Source organism: Tursiops truncatus, chromosome 19, assembly GCF_011762595.2.
Source record: "Tursiops truncatus isolate mTurTru1 chromosome 19, mTurTru1.mat.Y, whole genome shotgun sequence".
NCBI lineage: Eukaryota > Metazoa > Chordata > Mammalia > Artiodactyla > Delphinidae > Tursiops > Tursiops truncatus.
In genome coordinates this window covers 27,637,934-27,659,112 of record NC_047052.1, presented here as the reverse complement: position 1 = coordinate 27,659,112, position 21,179 = coordinate 27,637,934, and the positions used below count along the sequence as shown (strand labels likewise).

General features: G+C 50.4%; 1 protein-coding gene across 12 annotated transcripts in view; it reads left to right on the top strand.

Moving 5' to 3' along the window:
• Positions 1 to 21,179, top strand: part of NLRC5 (NLR family CARD domain containing 5) — a 92,656-nt gene that overhangs the window by 63,088 nt on the left and 8,389 nt on the right. For 5 of the 12 annotated variants that reach the window (XM_033845687.2, XM_073795554.1, XM_073795553.1 and 2 more), the window contains 15 exons: positions 1,940 to 2,023; positions 4,870 to 4,959; positions 5,148 to 5,210; positions 7,540 to 7,626; positions 9,410 to 9,493; positions 10,290 to 10,379; positions 10,775 to 10,840; positions 12,503 to 12,586; positions 12,674 to 12,757; positions 15,112 to 15,198; positions 15,704 to 15,781; positions 16,574 to 16,657; positions 16,982 to 17,065; positions 18,629 to 18,712; positions 19,352 to 19,435. In XM_033845687.2, the coding sequence (XP_033701578.1) occupies positions 1,940 to 2,023; positions 4,870 to 4,959; positions 5,148 to 5,210; positions 7,540 to 7,626; positions 9,410 to 9,493; positions 10,290 to 10,379; positions 10,775 to 10,840; positions 12,503 to 12,586; positions 12,674 to 12,757; positions 15,112 to 15,198; positions 15,704 to 15,781; positions 16,574 to 16,657; positions 16,982 to 17,065; positions 18,629 to 18,712; positions 19,352 to 19,435 (1,233 nt within the window). Of the gene's footprint in view, positions 1 to 1,939; positions 2,024 to 4,869; positions 4,960 to 5,147; positions 5,211 to 7,539; positions 7,627 to 9,409; positions 9,494 to 10,289; positions 10,380 to 10,774; positions 10,841 to 12,502; positions 12,587 to 12,673; positions 12,758 to 15,015; positions 15,199 to 15,703; positions 15,782 to 16,573; positions 16,729 to 16,981; positions 17,066 to 18,628; positions 18,713 to 19,351; positions 19,436 to 21,179 lie in introns of those variants that run through there. The other 7 variants (XM_073795557.1, XM_073795552.1, XM_073795556.1 and 4 more) reach the window with 6 other exon arrangements.

Below are 21,179 nucleotides of genomic sequence, written 5' to 3'. Positions count from 1 at the left end.
CTGAAGGCCCCTCCTCAGGGCATCCCCCAGCCAGGGTTACCAGCTCACCCCAGAACGCCTGGGTCTGTGACCAGAGACTGGGCTTAGAATCAGGAATCCTGGCTCAGCCACCAACAAGCTGGGTAACTTTGGGCAAATGGCTTTAACCCCTCAGGCCTCAGCTTTGTCATCTGCAAAGTGGTCGGTCAGACTTTCCTTCCCTCATCCTTGTTGTAATTTTATTACAATAATTACCTTAAAGAAACCCAAGACAAACCTCCCTCATCTAAATAACCCCGTCCCTCATCAACTCAGTGTTGTCATTTGTCCTGGTGACCTTCTCCATTTGCATATACAAGTTTTTTCCTGTTCGAAATCACAGGCCAGCTGCGTTCTGCAGTTTCACTTTACATCGCCCCATATGTGGTTTTCCATTTTGCTACAGTTTTTTTTTTTTTTTTTTCTTGCTTTCTGGCTTCCGCCTCAATTGCCCTCTGGTCCTTGCAACAAGCTCATTATCCATGTTGACAACTGGGGTGTGTCCTTCCATACCTCTCCCCATGTTCAAACACTTATGGATATGGAGGAAGGTGGTTTTGATGTTAACGGATACAGGATCTTAAGATTTGCAGTGAACTTTTGTCTCATAATAGAACATTGTGGCTTTCCTAGAATATCAGGATGTGTGGAACCAATGAATTTGCAAATAAACCATTTATTTTAGAATAGTTTAAGGCTTGCTTTCAGAAAAGTTGCAAAACTAGTGCAGAGAGTTCCCCCCACACTTGCCCCTGGTTTTTAATACCACTCATCACCATGGTACATGATGTGTACATTTTGGCATTCCAAATGCAAAAATAAAGGTAAAGGTTCTGTTGCTTAAAAAAAAAAACAAAAAACAGTGTGTAAACCCCACATTGATCCCAAGCAGAGGCCGTAGCACTGTGTGTATTTGGGATCCAGTGGAAAGCCACTGGTGTTTGTGGTCAGACCACCCCTCAGTGAACGCCTCTGCTCTGCCTGTGCTCAGAGCCCCAGGCCCAATCCCGGGACAGAGCGAGTAGTGCTGAGCCTACAGCCTGGGCCCTGGCAGAGGCTCCTCGCTTCCAGTTCCAGAACCATAGGTGGCCCCTTTTACTGTTCCCCACAAGGTGAAGCTGGGTCCCCCTTCAGCCAGACAGTAATGCGATGGAGATGGGCCAGGCTCCTGGCAGCCCCAGTGAGGGGAAAGGGCAGCCTGCAGGGGACAAAGAAACAGGGACAGAGAGAAGGGGCAGCAAAAGGGGAGAAAGGCAGAAGGAAAATACAGTCCCAACGCCTCTGGGGGTCAGGAAGTGGCTCTAGACTCGCAGGGAGGGCTGTATGTAAACCCCAAGGTGCTTAGAGACTCTGGTTGACCCAGTCCTCCAGACAGAGCAGAGACCAAAGGATGCATATCAGGAGTTTCTCCTAAGTGGACTGGCTTCTGATGAATTATCTAGACAGGTGATCAGCTGGTTGGTCTGGTTTTGATGGGCAGTCAGGGACCCGAGCTACCCTGCATCTCTCCTTTGCTGACCTGTTAACGTGCCTGAATTGCCACCATTATGTTCACTACTTTGGGTTAAGGCGGCATTCTCTTCTTAACAGGTGTGTTCTCCAGGGTACCAGTCTTCATGGCCCTCAAAATGATAATCCTACTAGTCCATGCCTTTTGGGGGAAAAATGTCTACTATAGCCCTTTAGAAATTCACGATGCACAAGGGCAGATTAAAGGCTCTGAGAAGTCCTGCAGCAAAGAAAACTGATGGGGCTTAACCCAGCATTTTCCAAGCATATATATGACCTTCCCTTTCCTCCAGCCTCAATGATAACTCAAGGACCCCAGTGTTCAGAGGGGATGCTTTGGGCAATCCTGGCTTAGGACCCATCTAGCTTTTCCCAAGATTTCCCCACCTCATTCAGATGCTTTGTTTCACAGATTGTCCTGCAAGGTCCTGAGTGACCAGAGCCTGGAGACCCTGCTGCACCACCTACCCCGGCTCCCTGAGCTAAGCCTGCTGCAGTAAGACTGGTTTCCCCATTTCACTGTGCAGGGCTGAGGCTCTTGCATCGCAAAGCCATCCCCTTCTGCACCCTCCCCGCTTCTCTTGGGCTGTTTCATCATTTTACCTGGCACAACTGGGAGCTCAAGTCTGCTTCCAGCTCTCCCCTAATACCTTGTCAACCTCAGGGGGGAGTTATTTGACCCCTCTAGGCCTCAGTTTCCTTATCTGACAAATGGGACTAATATTCTTCAACCCTTCCCCCAGGGTTGGGATTCAAACAAGATAGTTGCTCTAAAAGCACCTTGAAGAATGGAAGGCCTGTGACAAATGGGCCATCATTCTTCTCTCCACCCACAGAAAGGTCACCTACTCCTATAAAGAGACTATAGTTGTAGGTCACGTATATATCACACACCAGTTGGGTTTTTTTTGTAATTTATATATATATATATATATATATATATATATATATTTTGGCTGCATTGGGTCTTCATTGCTGAGCACGGGCTTTCTCTAGTTGTGGCAAGTGGGGACTGCTCTTCATTGGGGTGCACGGGCTTCTCACTGCGGTGGCTTCTCTCGTTGCGGAGCACGGGCTCTAGGCACATGGGCTTCAGTAGTCGTGGCACACGGGCTCTAGAGCACAGGCTCAGTAGTCGTGGCGCACGGGATTAGTTGCTCCACGGCATGTGGGATCTTCCCAGACCAGGGCTCGAACCCGTGTCGCCTGCATTGGCAGGCAGATTCTTAGCCACTGCACCACCAGGGAAGCCCCCACTCACCAGTTTTTAAAGGTCACCATCTAATTCTGTAAAAGGGGAATTTAAGCAGCATCCCCAAAGTATTTAAAACTCTATTTTCTAATTTCAGCTCAGACTGGTTAGAATTTAAAAAAGGATTTACTTTAAATATTTTTCCAATGGGGCAAGAGCAGCTACAGCTGATATGGAAAAATACAACAGAAAATTAAATCATACCATTAAAAACAGCAATATAAGTACTCCTGCTAAGGATCTCTGGGACACCTGAGACAGCTGACATCACATCCAGGATCTCACTTATCCCTGAGTCCTTTTGGGAGGGGAGGGAGGAGATGTGTGACTTCCCAGAGGTGGGCAAGTGTGGCAGAGCCCATGTCAAACTACAGAATCCACTATGGTCCCACCCTGACAGGAAAGGACGGATCAGGAAGGGTTCCTTTGGACACAGAAGTTGTGGGCTAACATGAGTAGATAGGAAACCTCAGACCAGAGAGGGACTTCTCTATGCCCAAGTCACACAGCATCAGCCCCCAACTCCTCATCTGTCTTTGGAATGAGGTAGCCGGCCTGACGGTCACCAGTGCTTAAGCTTTGTATTGGGTTGGTCAAAAAATTCATTCGAGTTTTCCTATAGTATCTTACTGAAAAACCCAAACAAACTTTTTGGCCAACCCAGTATTATTCAGTCCATACTGTTTGTGCACTGCTGTGGACCAGGCACTGCTTGGGGTGCTGGAGACACAGCTGAGAGAGGAAAAAAAAAAGACGAGGTCCTTATCTTCTTGGAGCTTACCGTGTAGTAGAGGGAGCTGGTCAACAAGCAAAGTGAAAGCAAATAAGATGAATTCAGAGAGTGATAAAGTATTTTTCTAGAGAATGTGGTAAGGAGTGATTGTGGAGGTGATTTAGACAATGGCAGGGGTGGTCAGGGAACGCCTCTGAGGAGGGATGCTGGGGTGCTACCTGAAGGAAGAGAGGGAGCCAGCCTTTTGAAAAGCAGGGAACAGCATTCCAAGGAGATGGAACAGCATGCATGAGGCCCTGAAGCAGGATTGAACTCAATGGGCTCGAGGAACAGTCAGAAAGGCCAGTGTGGCCAGAGCACAGTGGCCGGCAGAGTTGTAGGAGAGAAGGTAGAGAAATGAACCTGGGCCGGGTCACACAGGGCCTGGTAGCTGTGGCGAGGAGTTTGGGATTTTGCCCAAGGCAGAGGAACGATTTGTCTTTTCAAAACCTTAGTCTGGCTGCTGGGTAGAGAAGGGACCGGGACAAGCGTGGAAGCAAGAGCAGGGAGGGGGTTGTACAGCCAGGGGAAGAGATGATGGGGGCTGGGAATTGGTGGGGAGAGAGGGAAGTAGGTAGATTCAGGGTGGATCTTGGGGGTGTAACTAACAAGACAAGCTGATGGAGGGTTTATGGAGCGAGGGAAATGGAGACCCCAAGGATGCCTCCAAGGGCAAGATGGAAGCATCTCACTTTCTCTAAGGCAGTGGTTCACAGCTGGAGGGTGATTTTGCCCTTCAGGACACATTCGGCAACAGAGACATTTTTGTTATCGTGATGGCAGAGGTGGATGGGAGGTCATGCTACTGCTGGCCTCTAGTGAGTAGAGGTCTGGGATGCTGGTAAACTTCCTACAGGACAGCCCCCAGATCCAAAGAATTATCTCTGTAATGCTGAGCTTGAGAAACTCTTAAGGACCTAAAGCTTCCCGCTCCTTGTCAGCAAGGACTCACCTGTGAGTGCTTAGGATAAAAACAATATAATAATAACAATAAGCATGGGTATCGTGCTGGCAGTGCACCCTAGAGGAAGGTGTATAAGTAGTTCCGTTTTTCAGATAAGGAAACTGAGGTTCAGAGAGGTTAAACTACTTATCCAAGGACACACAGCCAGTAAGCAGAACTAGGACTCAAACCTCAGTCCACTTGACCTCAAACTCCTATTTCTGGCTCTTGAGTTCCTGTCTCCTTCCTTAATGCCTGGCTGACCCACCAGCCCCCCATCCTTTTCATTCGCCTCCAGCCTGTCCAGGTTTCTTGCCCACTGATCTTGCTTGGTTCCGACTTGCTCACATAGGGCCCCGCCCCTTTCCTACTCAGGCTGACCCAGATGGAACTGTCCCCAAGGAGCCCCCTCCTGCTGGCTGACATCTTCAGCCTGTGCCCGCGGGTTCAGAAGGTGGATCTCAGGTGAGCATTGCCCTGGGACAACCAGAACCTAGGAGGGTGGTGCCTGGAGCCTGTTGGATGTGAAGGGCTAGGATGGAGATAGTGGGACCCAAATCAGAGACTCAGCTGCTGGAGGAGGGGGGCCTGCCCCCTGGGGGCATGCTGAGGCTGTGGTCAAGGGTGGCTGACCCTGGTGCTGTCTGCTCCAGGTCCCTGCATCACGCGACCCTGCACTTCAGGTCTAGCGAGGAGCAGGAAGGCGGGTGCTGTGGGTAAGTCCCCCGGAACCGTGCCCGAGCAGCCCGTGGGGGTTGAGGACGGGCAGACTTGCCTCCTGGATGTCCAGAGCAGAGGACAGACTGAGAGGGCTGGGCTCCGTCACGGGCAAACAAGGAGTCCACAGCAGACAGGATTAGAGCTCAGGGGCCTGGTCTGCGGAAAAGCTTTAAATACCAGCCCCACAAGGGCCTGGCACCTTGGGCAAGTTCCTTAACCTCTCCAATCCTCAGCTCCCGCAGCTGGAGAAGGGAGACGCTATATTTCAGGCCGTTGGCAAAGAGGAATTGAGGCAATGTGTAAAGCACGAGAGGCACTCACAGTTACGAGTGTCCCCCTGCGCCACACCGCTGACTCTTGGACCAGTGCTCTGTGGTTGCCTTGGTGACAGGGGAGCCAGCATTGCACAGGATAATGGGGCCAGAGAATAACCTCTAAGTACAGAGATGACGTTTCTGGTAGCTATTTGATGCCACTGGCTCACCGAGTGACCTTGGACCAGACCCTTCTCTCTGCGTCTCAGCCTCCTCAGCTGCGAAATAACGATAAATAAAGAGCTGATGTTTGCTGAGCATCTGTAGGGCACCATTCTAAGAGCCTCATGCAGATTACGTCCTATAAGCCTCACAGCTGTGGTCATGCAGCAGGAAGGGGTACAGCTGGGACTTGAATCCAGGGAGTCTTATAGCGCTCCTGGCCCAGGGGCAGGCAAACTTCTTCTGTAAAGGGTTAGATTGTAAATATTTGGGGTTTTCCAGGCCATAGGGTCTCTATCACAGCTATTCAACCCTGCCGTTTTAGCTTGAAAGCAACACAGACAATATGTAAACGAAGGCGTGTGTCTGTGTACCAGTAAAACTGGAGTTATGGACACTGAGACATGAATTTCATGTAATGTTTGTGTGTCATGAAATGTTACTCTCCTTTTGATTTTTTTCTCAACTGTTTGAAAATGGAAAGACTATTCTTAGTGTGCAGGTCTTATAAAGCAGGCGGTCTTGGGCTGTAGACTTTCCAATTCCTGTCTTAACCCAACACTATCGTGACCTCTAGAATACCTTCATAGTTTCCGAGTCTGTGATTTCCAAAATGTAGGACAAAGACCAGGGTGGGATGATTTTTAGGAGGTTGGGCCGATGGTAGAGTACTTCAGCTTCATTGAATTCCTCCCTTTTCAATTCTCTGATTAAGGCCAAGAGGAAGCCTCAGTTAGGTGTTAGTGTGTCTACAACACCTCTTAACATTTGCTAAGCTCCCTTTTAAACAAAGAGAGAGCTCTCAGCAGGTGCCAGTGTCTGGCTCGAATTTAATGATGATATTTTGCTCCCGTTTCCTGTATCCTTATGCTTATGGTCTGTTTGGGGCAGGCAATCCCAGTTTTCCATTGGAGTGAGTGATACAGGGTTTCCCTTTCCAATAAATGCATTAAATAAAAAGAATGAGCTGATTTAAAAATATGAAGTAGGGCTTCTCTGGTGGCGCAGTGGTTGGGAGTCTGCCTGCCGATGCAGGGGACACGGGTTCATGCCCCGGTCCGGGAAGATCCCACATGCCGCGGAGCGGCTGGGCCCATGAGCCATGGCCACTGAGCCTGCACGTCCGGAGCCTGTGCTCTGCAGCGGGAGAGGCCACAACAGTGAGAGGCCTGCGTACTGCAAAAAAAAAAAAATTTTTTTTAAATAAAAATATGAAGTAAACAGTAGGGTAGTAGGGAATTTAGGACTATGGAAAAAATCATGAAGGAGAGTAACAATGATAAAAATTTTAGATACTGGTTTTAGGTACTTTCTCATTTTAAGATTTTTTTTTTAAGTTGCTGGCTGGCCGTAAGCTGTTCATTTACCTTATTGTGTAGTCTCGGTGTAGGCCTCTCAAAGACACTTACTATTACTTTTGATTCCAGCATCAATAACCCTCTGCAGGAGCAGACATCACCCTTAGTCTCCTCCACTCCACCCTCATGTCTGTCGATTAAAGTGACCGCCAAGAGCTGTAGTTCACCTTGAATCAGAATCAGTCTGGAGAGCCTTGTTCCTAGAGCTTTTAATTCAGCGCATTTGGGTTGCGTTCCCAGAACATGCCTCTCACCGAGTTCCCAAGGGATGCTGGTGGGGGTGGTCGGGGACCACACTTTGAGAACCACCTCCCCAGAGGGAGAATGTTGGTGGGATCTGCTGTGGAGGGAGGTGGGAGTGGTGGATGCTGGATGTTTCCAGAGAATCCAAGCTTGGGTGAGGCCCCGCTGAAACTCAGAGGCCACACCCAGGACTAGCCAGGGCAGAGGGTCTGAGTGGCCCCATCCCCGGTTTGCACCCCTTCCTGCAGCAGATTCACAGGCTGCGGCCTCAGCCAGGAGCATGTGGAGCCGCTCTGCTGGTTGCTGAGCAAGTGTGAAGACCTGAGTCAGCTGGAGTAAGTCGGGCAGGAGGGGGGAGAGGAGCCCGGGAGCGTGTGCCTGGGTGGCACCGACAGGGTGTGTGTGCATGCGTGTGTGTGCACTCAGCTGGTCCTCTCTGTTAGGACCAGCTAACAGGGCATGGGATGCCTGGGACTCAGTCACGTCCACGTGGTTTCTCTGTCCCCATTTTATCCCTACCATTCCCCACTGCCACCATGGTGGAGCTAATTCAGGGTATGCCCTTGATCTAATTTGGGGAGCCCTTCACAAAGGGCCACAGGAGCCCCTTGGCCTCATGTTGATCAGGGCACTGGAGCTCTGCTGGCTGGTGGGGCCTGAAAGAAGGGATCCGTTGGTTGGCCTGGCAGGTGGTTAAGAGCAACAAATGCCTCAGCCTGCGGAGGGCCCTGGAGGGTGGGGATTTGTGGGCTGTCGTATGGATGAGAAGTGGTATCTGTGTGGCCTGTCTTGGGTGCCCAAATAGTGCAGCCCGCATGGGTAGGTGAAACAAAGCTAATACCTATTGAGTAGTTTCTCCACTGTCCTAAGTGCTTTACATATTCTTTTTATCCTTCCAACAACCCTAAGTACTATTATCCCCATTTTATAGATGAGAGAACTGAGGTACAGAGAGTTTAAGAACCTGCCCTAAGTCACACAACTAGTACGATGCAGTCTTTGCTCAAAACTGTTAGGAGTCCAGCTTAGGACAAGCAGGATGTAAAGAGAGCTGTCTACCCGAAAAAACACAATTTAAGTTCCTGTTGTGATGTGGCCAAGGAGAGAAATGCGGCTGATGAAAATCATGTATTTTAAAGAAAGATGAATAAGCAAGATGTCTTTAAGTTTTCCTGTTTTTTCATTATAGAGGGAACTTTTGCTTATTTTAAAGATTACTTTATTAAGTGTCTTCCTGAGACAAACTAGTTTTTCATTTTTAAAATTTCTCAGGAAAAGACAAAATAAACAAGGCTTAAAAGTGTCATAATCAGGGGCTTCCCTGGTGGCGCAGTGGTTGAGAGTTCGCCTGCCGATGCAGGGGACACGGGTTCATGCCCCGGTCCGGGAAGATCCCACATGCCGCGCAGCGGCTGGGCCCGTGAGCCATGGCCGCTGAGCCTGCGCGTCCGGAGCCTGTGCTCCGCAACGGGAGAGGCCACAACAGTGAGAGGCCCGCGTACCGCAAAAAACAAAAAAAAAGTGTCATAATCAGGGGCAAAATGAGTTCAAAGATGCAGGACAAAAATCAGATATTCCCGGGCATGCTGATTATATTGTTTCTGAAACTGTAGCTAAAACCAGAGAATGCTACAATGAAGGGAAATAAGAAAGTCTTCCGGTGCAATTTCAGATATTGCATTCTCAAATTAAAGAAGAAATATGATGGATAAATACATCCTCCAAATATCTTTCTTTTTCCTGAATTTACTCTTGTTCAAAAATTATGGCTCCCAACGGATGCAGGCCAAGTGCATGGTAAAAGCTAATTGGTTTTTCTCTAACCCCTGAAAGCCTGCTGGAGGCACTTGAGTCCTGGGAGTGGTCACCAGATACTGAACGGGAAGATGAGGCCTGGTTAACTGTGGTGCTGGTGAGGGGGATGGTGGTGATAATTCTAGTGGTGATGCCTAGTAGCAGTGATGGGATGGTGCTGGTGGTGATGATGGTGCTGTTGGAACAGAAGTAGTGCAGAGTGGTGGAGGGGATCATGGCAGTGCTGAGTGGGTAGAGTAGCAGTGATGGTAACTGAAGAGAAGGCACGTCTGAGCACCAACAACCTCCTCGTACCTCTTGCAGCCTTTCAGCAAACCTGCTGGGTGATGCCGGGCTCAGGTGCCTCCTGGAATGTCTCCCTCAGGTGCCCATCTCCGGTTCACTTGAGTAAGTGTCGAGCAGCTTCAAAGACAGCAAGGAGGAAGACTCCCCAGGGCCAAGAACATTAGTGGGCTTCTTTTGAGTCATCCCTAGAGAACTGCAGAGGACAAGGGCTGGGGAGGGGAAAGGGCTGATTCTTACCTTGAGCCCTGCCTACCTTGGGTCCTTTCTTCCTTCCCTCATTGCCCACTATGGGCAGAGCTCCCACCAGACACCCAGGAGAGGCTGTGACTAAAGCTTGGTGATCCAAGTTGACTCCGGGTAGGGAGCAACCGTTCATCTCTAACCAGCTGCTGGGTCTCAGTTGTCCTGGCTCTTGGTCCATCCCATCCCTGAAGCTCCTCTGACCAAATCTATGGGACACGGATTTGCGGATGTCGCCACAGCAGGGAGGGTCCCTAGGAAGTCATCCTCACTCACTCAGTCGCCCCAGTGACCTGGGAGACTGGCGGCCAGAGCCAGGATACAACCCGTTGCTAGGCAGCTGGGCCTTGTGCTCTGGGCATCCCTGACCCCTGTGGGGCTGGAGTTGCCAGCCTGGCCTCATCATCACGCAGTCTCAGACCACAGGGGCAGCTCTCAAAGACTCACAGTCTGGTGCCTGACCTGTCCCGTGTGGGGATAGCGCCCCTCTGGCCTCTCTCTGGACCTCAGTGTCTCCACCTGGAGAACGGACACTCGGACATTGAGGACGCTACTCTGGGAGATGACAGCTGGAAGGGAAGAGACGAGGGGGGCTGGGCAGGGCTCCACTGAGGTGCTTCCCCCACCCCCCCCATCCTGAACCTCTTTTCTCTTCTAGTCTAAGCCACAACGGTATCTCTCAGGAAAGTGTCCTGTGCCTGGTGGAGACTCTCCCCTCCTGCCCACGTATCCGGGAGGCCTCAGTGAAGTAAGGCGACGTTGGTGCCACGTTGGTAGGGAAGCAAGACTCGCACACTCAGTGGCCCTCCATCTGTGTGACTTGGGCAACCTCCGCCCTCTCTGAGTCTCAGGGTTCACTGCACGTAGGATCATAGTTTCCATCCTCTGAGGCCCGTGTGCCACAGGGCCTAGGGAGGCCACGGGTTAGGGAACACCAGGTTTGGGGTCCTTGAAGAAGGAGGTGGGAGTCTCCTCGGGTCGGCACAGGTCTCTCCTCTGGTCATCAAGGGTCTCTCCCGTGGCTTCCACCCGCCCTTGCCCCTGAAGACCCAGCCCCCTTCCCTCCCGCACCCCCTGGTGCCCGGGTCCCAAGGATGCCGGCGAAGCTGGGCCCTCGGCTTCCATACACCCCTCTCTCTGCAGCCTGGGCTCCAAGCAGAGCTTCTGGGTTCACTTCTCCCGACAAGAAGAGGCTAGGAAGACACTGAGGTAATTTCTGGTCTGGGGGGACGGGAAGGGGGGACAAGGGAGAGGAGGTTGACCCTGTGGTGGCCTCCATGCCTCCTTCCTCTCTGGGTCCTCTCCTCCTTCACACACCCTGCTTCAAGCTACTGCCTGGGTTTGCCTCTCCCCCACATCTGCCCCAATCTCCCCTTACCTCCAGCCCCTGGGCTGGGCCTTTGAGTGGTATTTGTGCCCCTTAGCCACGTCCTAACTATAAGTCTGGAGGCTTCTGAGTTAAGAGATCAGACTCTGGAGCCACTTGGGATAAATCTTAGTTCTACCACTTAGCAGCTGTATGACCTTGGACAAGTGACTTAACCTCTCTGTGTTTCAATTCCTCATCTGTAAAATGGGAATAATAGTGAGACCTACCCTTTAGGGTTATTGTGAGGATTGAATGAGTTAATATATATAAAGTGCTTGGAAAGGCCCTGGCTTATTTGAGTGTTGTATCAGTTGTTTATTATTACTGTTATTATTATCCCCCCCGGTAGCCTTGAGCTCTGTCTGTCTCTCTCAGCCTTGGGTTAGTTCCTCTACATGTCTTACTTCACCTTTGGTCGTGGCCTCTGAATCGGTCCACTGCCTCTGGCTAGGCCTCCTCCAATCATCCCACAGCACCTGGAGGGGTCTTCCCAACACACACATCTGAATGTGGTACTCCGTTGCTCAAAGCCCTTCGGGGGCTCCCAATTACCCTCAGGATAAAGTCCAAATTCCTTGGCCTGGTCTTCTCCCTCAGAGTCTGATCTGGCTGTCACCTCCCGCCATATTCCTCCTCACTCCCCCCACCCCACTCCACACACACACCACCCTCACACCAAGTATATACACACCACATACCACCCACCCACACACACAGCACACGTGCGCACAAATCCAGCCACAAGGGATCTTTGTTCACCAAACACGCACTGCCTGATGAAGCTTCCCTGCTTCTGCGCACTCAGCCTGACGTTTTCTTCCCTACCTTTTCTGAGATCAAATTCTCCTAATCCTTTAAGACCCACCTCAAATGTCAGCCCCTCCTGGACACCTCTGGTGGCCCCTGTCTATGAGAGGGAGCGGCCCCGTGGTGCTGTGCTGGGCCCTCTTCTCAGCCCGTCTGTCTGTGAGACAGTGTCCTGAGGCCTGTCTGCCGGCCACACGGGGCCAGGCAGTGGGAGGGCAGGGCCACAGCAAGAATCCCAGTCCCTCCTGCCCCTGAGGGAGCCTGAACTAGGGTGGTACTGGAGACTAGGGAAGCGGTCATGGGTTTGGGGTGTGGAGTCAGGCTGACTTGGATTGAAACCCGAATCTGTCCCTACTTCTTACCAGCTGTGTGTCCTCGGGTTGGCCACTTTCTCCGTCTGTAGGTGATGCTTTTGGGGTTCAGTGAGATACTACATGTAAGGCAGGCAGTCCTGCGTGCTCACATGGCGCACCCAGAGGCTGGCCCAGGGCCTGCCGTATAGTCAGGGCTCAGTAAATGACTGACTCCTCGCACCTTCTTGGGAGGTGTCTTTCCAAAGAGAAGAGAAGCTCCCAGAGCAGGGGTTGCATCTTTGGCCTTTTCTCAGGCCTTCGCACTCAGTGGAGGCTCCCCCGTGGGTCCTGGCAGTCCCAACAGGCCTCGCCCAAACTCTGACCCTTGCCCTCTGCCCTCAGGCTGAGCGAGTGCAGCTTCGGGCCAGAGCACGTGCCCAGACTGGCCACTGGCCTGAGCCAGGCCCTGCGGCTGACGGAGCTCACGTGAGTGACCAGGCCCCGCCCGTGGGGGCAGCTGAGGGGTGGAGAGTCCCTGCCAGAACCTCTCTGGTAACTGACCTCTGTCTGCAGGCTGACCCAGTGCTTCCTGGGCCTGGAGCAGCTAACCATCCTCCTGGGTCTGCTAAAGTGGCCGGCAGGGCTTCTCACTCTCAGGTATCGCCTGCCCGTGACCCTGGGAGGGGGCCGTGGTGGGAATGGGGGGCAGAGGTGGGCTCTGAAGTATGGATCCCCCCGAGGTCATGGTCTTAGCCGTTTCCTGCGTCCAGAGCCCTGCCACCTGCCGGTAGGACCACCCTGCCCATTAGTCCCAGAAACCCGCTCAGGCACAGAGAAGCCTCCCTCCCCAAGGTGGGGCCTATGTTTGGAGACTTCAGAAAAAGAGGAAACTGAAAAGGACACCGAGCTGAGGTCAGAAATAACATGTAACAAATATCATGTTTGTATGTTCACTGCGATCATTTTAAAACTTTGAGAAAAACAGAAGATTCCAAAAAGTAGAAAAACAATTCTGAAAACTCATTTTCTCATCACCTAGTTCTGACAGTTGTTCCTGGTTTTCCATATTTGCCTCGAATTTTTACTTTTTAGCTGAAGTGTCTTAAAGTAAGTTATAGATCTCATAAAATATCACTCCAAAATATTTCACCACAAGTCTTTAAAAAATAAGGACAGTTTCTACACAATCACAGTTGAATTAGAACACCTACAAAAATCAGTAGCAATTCCTTAGTGTCAGGTATTACCCAGTCCAATCTCAAATTCCCCGCTCTCCCCAGATGGGACGGCTGGCTCTTTGGATCCAGGATCCCGTCCAGGTCCCCATTTGCATGGAGTGGTGATGGCTGTTCGGACTCTTAATGGGTGAACCGTGGACAAAATCGGTCCCCTGTGCTGTAGACCGTCCCACTTTCTGGCTCTGTCTGGTGCTTCCTTGTGATGTCATTGAGTTTGTTCCTCTAACCCCTGACTCTCCTGGAACTGGAAAGGCTCCATGGGATTTGTGTCTAAAAATACCTACTTCATGGCCAATACTGTGCACTTGTCAACTCAGCCCACGATGAGGCACATAGAGTCTGGTTGTTCCCCAACATGACATTTTTAAAAATGGTGGTAGAATACACATAACATAAGATTTACCATCTTAACCATTTTTAAGTGCACAGTTCAGTAGTGTTAAGTACATTCACATTGCTGTGTAACCGAAACTTTTCACGCAAAACTGAAACTCAGTACCCGTTAACCGCCCCCCCGTTTTCCCCTCCCCCCGGTCCCTGGCTTTCTACTCACCTTTCTACTCTGTTTCTGTGGATCTCACTCCTCTAGGTGCCTCCTACAAGCGGAATCATACAGTATTTGTCTTTTTGTGATGGGCTTATTTCACTCAGCATAATATTCTCGGGGTTCATCCTTGTTGTACCATGTTATAGAATTTCCCTCCCTACTTAAGGCTGAATGATATTGCACTGTGTGTACACACCACATTTTCTTTAGCCATTCATCCATCAGTGGACATTTGGGTTGCTTCCACCTTTTGGCTATTTTGAATAATGCTGCTACGAACGTAGGTGTGCAAATATCTCTGTATCTCAGCTTTCAATTCTTTGGTGTAGAATCGCTAGATCACCCCAAATAGCATTTTAAAATAAAACTTGTCTTACTCTAAAAATAATGTGTACTCCTCGTAGAAATTTGTGGAAAGCCCAGAAGAACGTAAGAAGAAAATAGTACTTTGAAAAAAAAATTCAACATAACTTTAGAAGCAGCAATGTTTTAAACAGCTCTCTTTTTTCCTGCTTCTAAATTAATTCATACAGGGACTTCCCTGGCAGTCCAGTGGTTAAGACTTCGCCTTCCAATGCATGGGGCGTGGGTTCAATCCCTGGTCGGGGAGCTAAGATCCCACGTGCCTTGTGGCCAAAAAACCAGAACAGAACATAAACAGAAGCAATATTGTAACAAATTCAATAAAGACTTTTAAATAATGGTTCACATCCAAAAAAATCTTTAAATTAATGCATACACATTGTAGAAAGTTCAGAAAATACTGAAAACTAAAGAAGAAATAAAATAAAAACACTTCAAGAGAATTCTACAATTGAAACAATCACCATTAACATTTAATATATTTTTCTCACAGCTCTATCTCCCTGTTCCTCACCATATGTGTTTTTCCCTTTCCATATATATTTTTCCTTTTTTAAATACAAAATTGGGATCATGTTTCATATACAGTTTTCTTTCCTTATCTTTGCAACGTGACGTTATGTAGACCTTTCCTTAAACCTAAAAATATTGTTTAAAAAAATAATATTTTCCCTTTGGATGGTTGTATAACTGTTAGAACAAGGATGATGTTAATTTTCTGTTTTATGCTTATGCCTAATTTTAAATTTTATTGTTTTTAAAATCAGCAAAACCCAGAAAGCCTCTAGGCAGCCCCCTTGGCACTTTCCTCCCCGCCCCCACTAACCCTAGGCGACCTTCGTCTGTGTCCACCTCTGTGACAGGGTGGAGGAGCCGTGGGTGGGCAAAGCCGGGGTGCTCACGCTGCTAGAAGTCTGTGCCCAAGCCTCAGGCAACATCACTGAAATAAGGTAAGTCCAGGGAGGAGTTCTTCATCTTTTCATGACCGTTGGGACCATCCGTCATCTAGACATTGGTCTCTTGTCCTGTGGGGTAATAGCTGCATCCCTAGTGAGTTCTCTGGGTCCCCAAGACGGCAGGAGCTCCTGGGGCATATGTGAGGGGCTACACATACTTGCTGGGACTTGTGCAGTAGGCAAGCCGCAGGACCAGAGAGAGGGAGGCAGCCCCAGGTTCAAGACAAAGAGCTGTTAGATCCCAGACAGACACTGCTGGAAGTCCATGCTGCTTGTCTGGAAGGGGCCTCTGGTGACAGTAACACACACCATGGCTCTGTGACCAGAGGTGCCAGGACCCCATGGACTAGCTAAGAGCAAAGGCGCTGGTGTCTCACTGACCTATGTCCAGATCCCCACTGGGTCTGGGAGCTCAGTCCGCTGAGCAGCCCCAGTCCCAGCACAGCCGATACGGGAAAGCTGCTGTGGGCCTCACGCTGGCTACCCCTTCCCTCCTCAGCATCTCCGAGACCCAGCAGCAGCTCTGTATCCAGCTGGAATTTCCCCATCAGGAGAACGCAGAAGCCATGACCCTCAGGTGAGACCCAGTACCTGGGGCCCCAAGAGAGAGGCTGGTGATGGAGGGAGGGGGAGAGGGGGGTACTGCTGCTTCTGACCAATAATTCTCATGCCCCTGCTCAGAGTCCTTTGATGCCCAAAGTCTCTACATGGCCTGTGAGATCTAGCCCAACCTACCTCTTCATGCTATCTATCCCTACCCCAAACCCCAGTCTAGGCTCCAGCTAAGCTTCCAGTACCTTAAACACCACCTTGCTCTCTTTGACCTCAGGGCCTTTGCACAGGCTGTTTCCTGCCCAGAATATTCTCTCCTCCCTCTCCTTCTTCATCCTTCTTCACCTGGCTAACTCGACCTCATCCTTCAGGTCTCAGTTTAAATGCCACCATCTCAGGGAGGCCCCTCCAACCCACCCAGACTTAGTCAAGTCCTCCCATCCTCCATTCTTACAGATGCCTGGGGTCACAGCTCCTCTAATCCATATAGCACGTTTCTGGAAATTAACATGTCACCTCTTTGGGGGAATGCAGCCCTGCAAGTATACATTGTGAGGACTAGACCATACCTGGATCTCAACCCCAACTCACTTCCTTGGCTGGGTCTCCTTGTGCAGTGAACAACCTGCACAGCCATACCAGCTGCCCCATCCTGACCTCTCCTTCACAGTACTTCCCATGATTGATTAGTAAATTGGTGGACTTTATTTGATTAGCATTTATTTACCACTGTAAGAAACGCTCCTTGCAGGTAGGGACTGAGTCCCTGGTACTGAACCAGGTGTTTAGAAGCTGCTGCCTCCCTCTCCACCTCCAGGCTGGCTCACTGTGACCTTGGGACCCACCACAGCCTTCTTGCCAGGCAGCTGATGGAGACCTGCGCCCGGCTGCGGCAGCTCAGGTCAGCAGCCTGAAACGCTGTCTGGGGCCCTGTGTTCTCTGATTGACCCCAGTGCCCGCTCCAGGCCATAGGTGAGAGGCTGGCCAGTGCAGGATGGAGATGAGCAGAGTGTGGGGCTGTGCCAGCATTCTTGCTTCCCTCTGCAGGAGAGAATCACACCTGGCCAGTGGGGGAGAGCCCCAGGGTGGCAGAGGGGAGCCCTGCCCCACTGGGAGCTCTTGGGTGGGCCTTTCCCCTCTCTTGGCCTCCCCATCTTTGTGTGATGTTTGATCCCTGAGGTGTGTCCAGCCTGAAATCCTCTGGAATATGCTTGGACCTTTTCAGCTTGTCCCAGGTGAACCTCTGTGAAGCCAGTGCTCTGCTGCTACAAAGCCTCCTGCTGTCCCTCTCTGAGCTGAAGCACTTCCGGTATGCAGACAAGACTTTCACTCAGGGCCTCCCCCACCCTCCCCGCCCCCTGCAGCTCAGCCCCGCCCCCACACTTCCTGTTCTCCCCAACCCTGCGCTCAAAGGAGCTCTGTGTCCCCATCCCGTGGGCTGGGACCACGCATGACCCTGGAGATGATGCCAGGGTTCACGGTCATCTACATGGCCATGTGGCATGAAGGTGATTCCCTTTTGAATGCTCTTTCTTTTTCTTCTCTTTATTATTTGGAAATAATTGCAAACTAATAGAAAAGTTACGAGAAGACTGAGAAGCTCCATATGCCATTTTCCCGGATTAACCCTTTGTCAGTTTTTCACATTTGCTCTTTTCTCCCCTTCCTCCTTCCTCACCCCTCCCCTCTCTTCTCCACCCCCCCTTTCTTGTTCTGAACCATTTGAAAGTAAGTTGTATAATTATGCCCCTTCGCCCCTTAATATTTCAGTGAATTTCCTAAGAACAAGAACATTCTCTCCCCTAATCCAGTAAAAGTATGAAATTCAGGCAGTTTAACATTGATATCCTACTATTATCTAAGCTACAGTTTATATTCCAATTTTGCCAATTGTCCCAATAATGTTTATTGCATTTTTTTTTTCAGTCCTGGATTCCATCCAGGATCACACACTGGGTTCAGTTGTCATCTCTCTTTAGTCTCCTTCAGTTTGGAATGTGTCCTCAGCCCCTCTTTGTGTTTCACGCTGTCATGACATTTACATGGCAGGTATTTTGTAGAATGCCCTCTGCTTGGCTTTCTCTGCTGTTTCCTCATGCTTAGATTTAGGTTCTGCATTTGGGGCAGGAATATCACAGAGGTGCTGCTGTGTTCATCTCAGTGTGTCACATCGGGAGGCACACGATGCCTACTTGTCCCCTTACTGGGGATGTTAACTGTGATCTCCTGGTTAAGGTGGTGTCTGCCAGGTTTCTTCACTTGCAAAGCTACTGTTTTTCCCTTTGTAATTAACCAGTTATCTGGTAGGAAGATACCTTAAGATGATGTAAATATCCCGGTCTTCCTCAAACTTTCACCCATGAACTTTAGCATCCATTGATAATTCTTGCCTGAATCAAATATCAAGGATGATGGTTGCAAAGTGGAGCTTTTGTAACTCTCAGTTCTCTTTTAATTCAACCGATCACATCAGGGGGAAGGTCTCCTTTTGGTACTAATATATCTTTAACACCCTCTCCAATACTTGCTACATTTTCTGTTTAAATAAAGATGCAGAGCTCATGGTAAATGACAGTAACTAGCTAGACTTCACAGTGATGCCTGATTATGACAGACATTGTGAAGTTGCTACCTGAATGATTGTGGTTTAAACAAGTATTCAACTAGTCCATGTTCCTGCCTCCAAGCTATGTCTTGACTTAAAGATTCCCTGATGGGAGAGATTTATGAAGGGAAGGAAGGTCCCCTCCCACTGCCCCCCAGGAACCATTCCCCACCCCACCTCCTTGCCCTCTGCCATCAGCATCCAGAGCTCCCAAGACCCAGAGCTCCTACCTGACCTGCCTCCCTTTGGCCCTTTGACCCCCACCAGGCTGACCTCCAGCTGTGTGAGCTCCAGTGCGCTAGCCCACCTGACATCTGGTCTAAGCCGCTGTCACCACCTGGAGGAACTGGAGTGAGTTGTGGGGTGGAAGGGTCCGGGAGGGGATGGCCCAGCAAAGGCAAAGGGTGGGGAGGACAGTTGTGCCTTTGGTTAAAGTAGGTGGTGGGACTTCAGCCTATCGCTTTTCTCCCTGATGAAGCCCAGCAACTCTGGGTGTGGCTTGGGGAAGGCTGAGCACTGGGTTCTTGGTCCCAACTTTATCACTCACTCAGAGTGACCTTGGGCGAATAACTGTGCCTCTCTAGACTTGGACAGCCTCATCTGTAAAATGGGGCTCATCGTCCTTCTCTGCCTAGAGCGGCTCTGGGTGTTGGGTAGAGAGAGAGCTAAGGGACAGAAGGGATCATTGCGTGTGTGTGTGTGTGTGTGTGTGTGTGTGTGTGTGTGTCACTTGTCCCTGGCTTCCTCTGGTGCAGCCCTCATCCAGGGCATCCTTTCTCAGCTGGGTCAGCTGTGACTGCAGTGCCCACCTCCTCGGGGACCCCAGAGCCTGACCCTGTGCAGCCTGGATAGGAAGGGTGGTCTGGGATCTGTGGACCCAGAGCCAGCCTCCTGGGGGGACTGGGGTGGTAAGGGGAGCTGATTTGACAGCTCAGTTCCAGGGGCTGGGCAGGCTTGTCTAACCCTCACCTCATGCTTGGTCCCCTCCAGCTTGTCTAACAATCAACTTGGCGAGGAGGGTACCAAGGTGCTGACGGGGGCCCTTGAGGGCAAGCGCCGGCTGAAGAGGCTTGAGTAAGTGGTGGTGGTTAATGGCGGTGAGAGCGGGGGAGTTGGGGGCATGTCTAAGAACCTTTGCATCTCTAGTGAACACCACTGTCAATCTCCTGGATGGACTCAGGTGAGCTGAATGCCCTCCCTTTTCCTTCCTTACCTGGCTCTGGGTGTTATCAAAATGCTTGATCATAAGAAACAGAATACTCAGTCAAAGCAACCCAACCCAGAAATGTATTAACCCGTGTCACAGAAAATAATAAGGCAACTGATTTCAGGCTTGGCTGGATCCAGGTTCTCTATTTGTTCCCCCTCCTCCCTCCTTCCCTCCCTCTCTCTCCCTCCCTTCCCCTCCCTCTCTCCTCCCCACCCCCCATCTCTTTACTTCATCCTCAGGCAGGCTCTTCCTGCAGCTGCAGGTTCACTTTCTACCAGCACCTTTTTCCCTGTACCTACAACACAAGTCCCTAGAATAAGTCTCACTGGACTAGCCCAGGTCACATGCCCACCCCTAAACCAATCACTGTGGCTCTAAGCACACGATAATCTGATTGGCCAGATCTGGGTCACATGCCCATCCAATTATCTGGACTGAGTCAGGGGTGGTATTTCAGGGGACTATTAACACAAGACAGGGAGACAAACTTTGGGCAGGAAAAATACCCATGGATGACCACTGCCATGTGCCTACAATCGTTTCCTTAGTAACTGGCAACTTTTACTCTCACCTATAATTTGGAGTCACCAAATTCTCAGAAACGGTGGAAACAGCCTCAGTCTAAAGGACGGGTCCCCATCCTGCACAGACGCGACAGTATCGAGACAGAACACTTGACAAGGCATCTTCTGCTTTTAATCTCTAAGTTTATCCGTTGACCCAAAATACACACGAATTATAAAAAGTTCCATCATCATAGAAATATGTAACAACGAACATGAAATCCCTGGCAATGACACCCCCTGGGAAAACTTCTGTAAATGAGCAGTTTGTGAGTTTTCCTCCAGATTTTTTGGACACTTTTTTTTTTTTTTTTTTTTTTTTTTGCGGTACGCTGGCCTCTCACCGTTGTGGCCTCTCCCGTTGCGGAGCACAGGCTCCGGACGCGCAGGCTCAGCGGCCATGGCTCACGGGCTCAGCCGCTCCGCGGCATGTGGGATCTTCCCGGACCAGGGCACGAACCCGCGTCCCCTGCATCGACAGGCGGACTCTCAACCACTGCGCCACCAGGGAAGCCCTGGACACATTTTTGAATACAGTTTAAAAGCAGCTCTCTGACTTTTTGCCCCTTAACAATGAATGAAATTCTACCACTTCGTCCCTCTTTGCATATCCTGGCAGGGGTCAGGGGGTGGTATTAGGGAGACCTTTGACCAGAGGGTCCACTGTCTTCCCACTGAGATGTTTCTTTGGCTTCCCCCCATGTGCCTGCACCTCTGCTCAGCCTCCCTTTCTTCTGGAAGCTTTTATTTGGGGTGGAATTGGAGGCCCAATGAGGTCATCCATTGGCTCATTCATGCATTTAACATATATGTGTGTTCACCTGGGCACCCAGGCCAGAGCCAGGAGCTGGAAGTGCTTCAGAGAACAGGACATGCGGGATCTTAGTTCCCTGACCAGGGATCGAACCCATGCCCCCCGCATTGGGAGCACAGAGTCCTAACCACTGGACCGCCAGGGAAGTCCCAATGATTCCTTTCTGTCTGAAGGAAAGGGATGGATCTTCACTCCCCAGAGGCCTCTTCCAGTTTCAGATCTGTCGTTTCT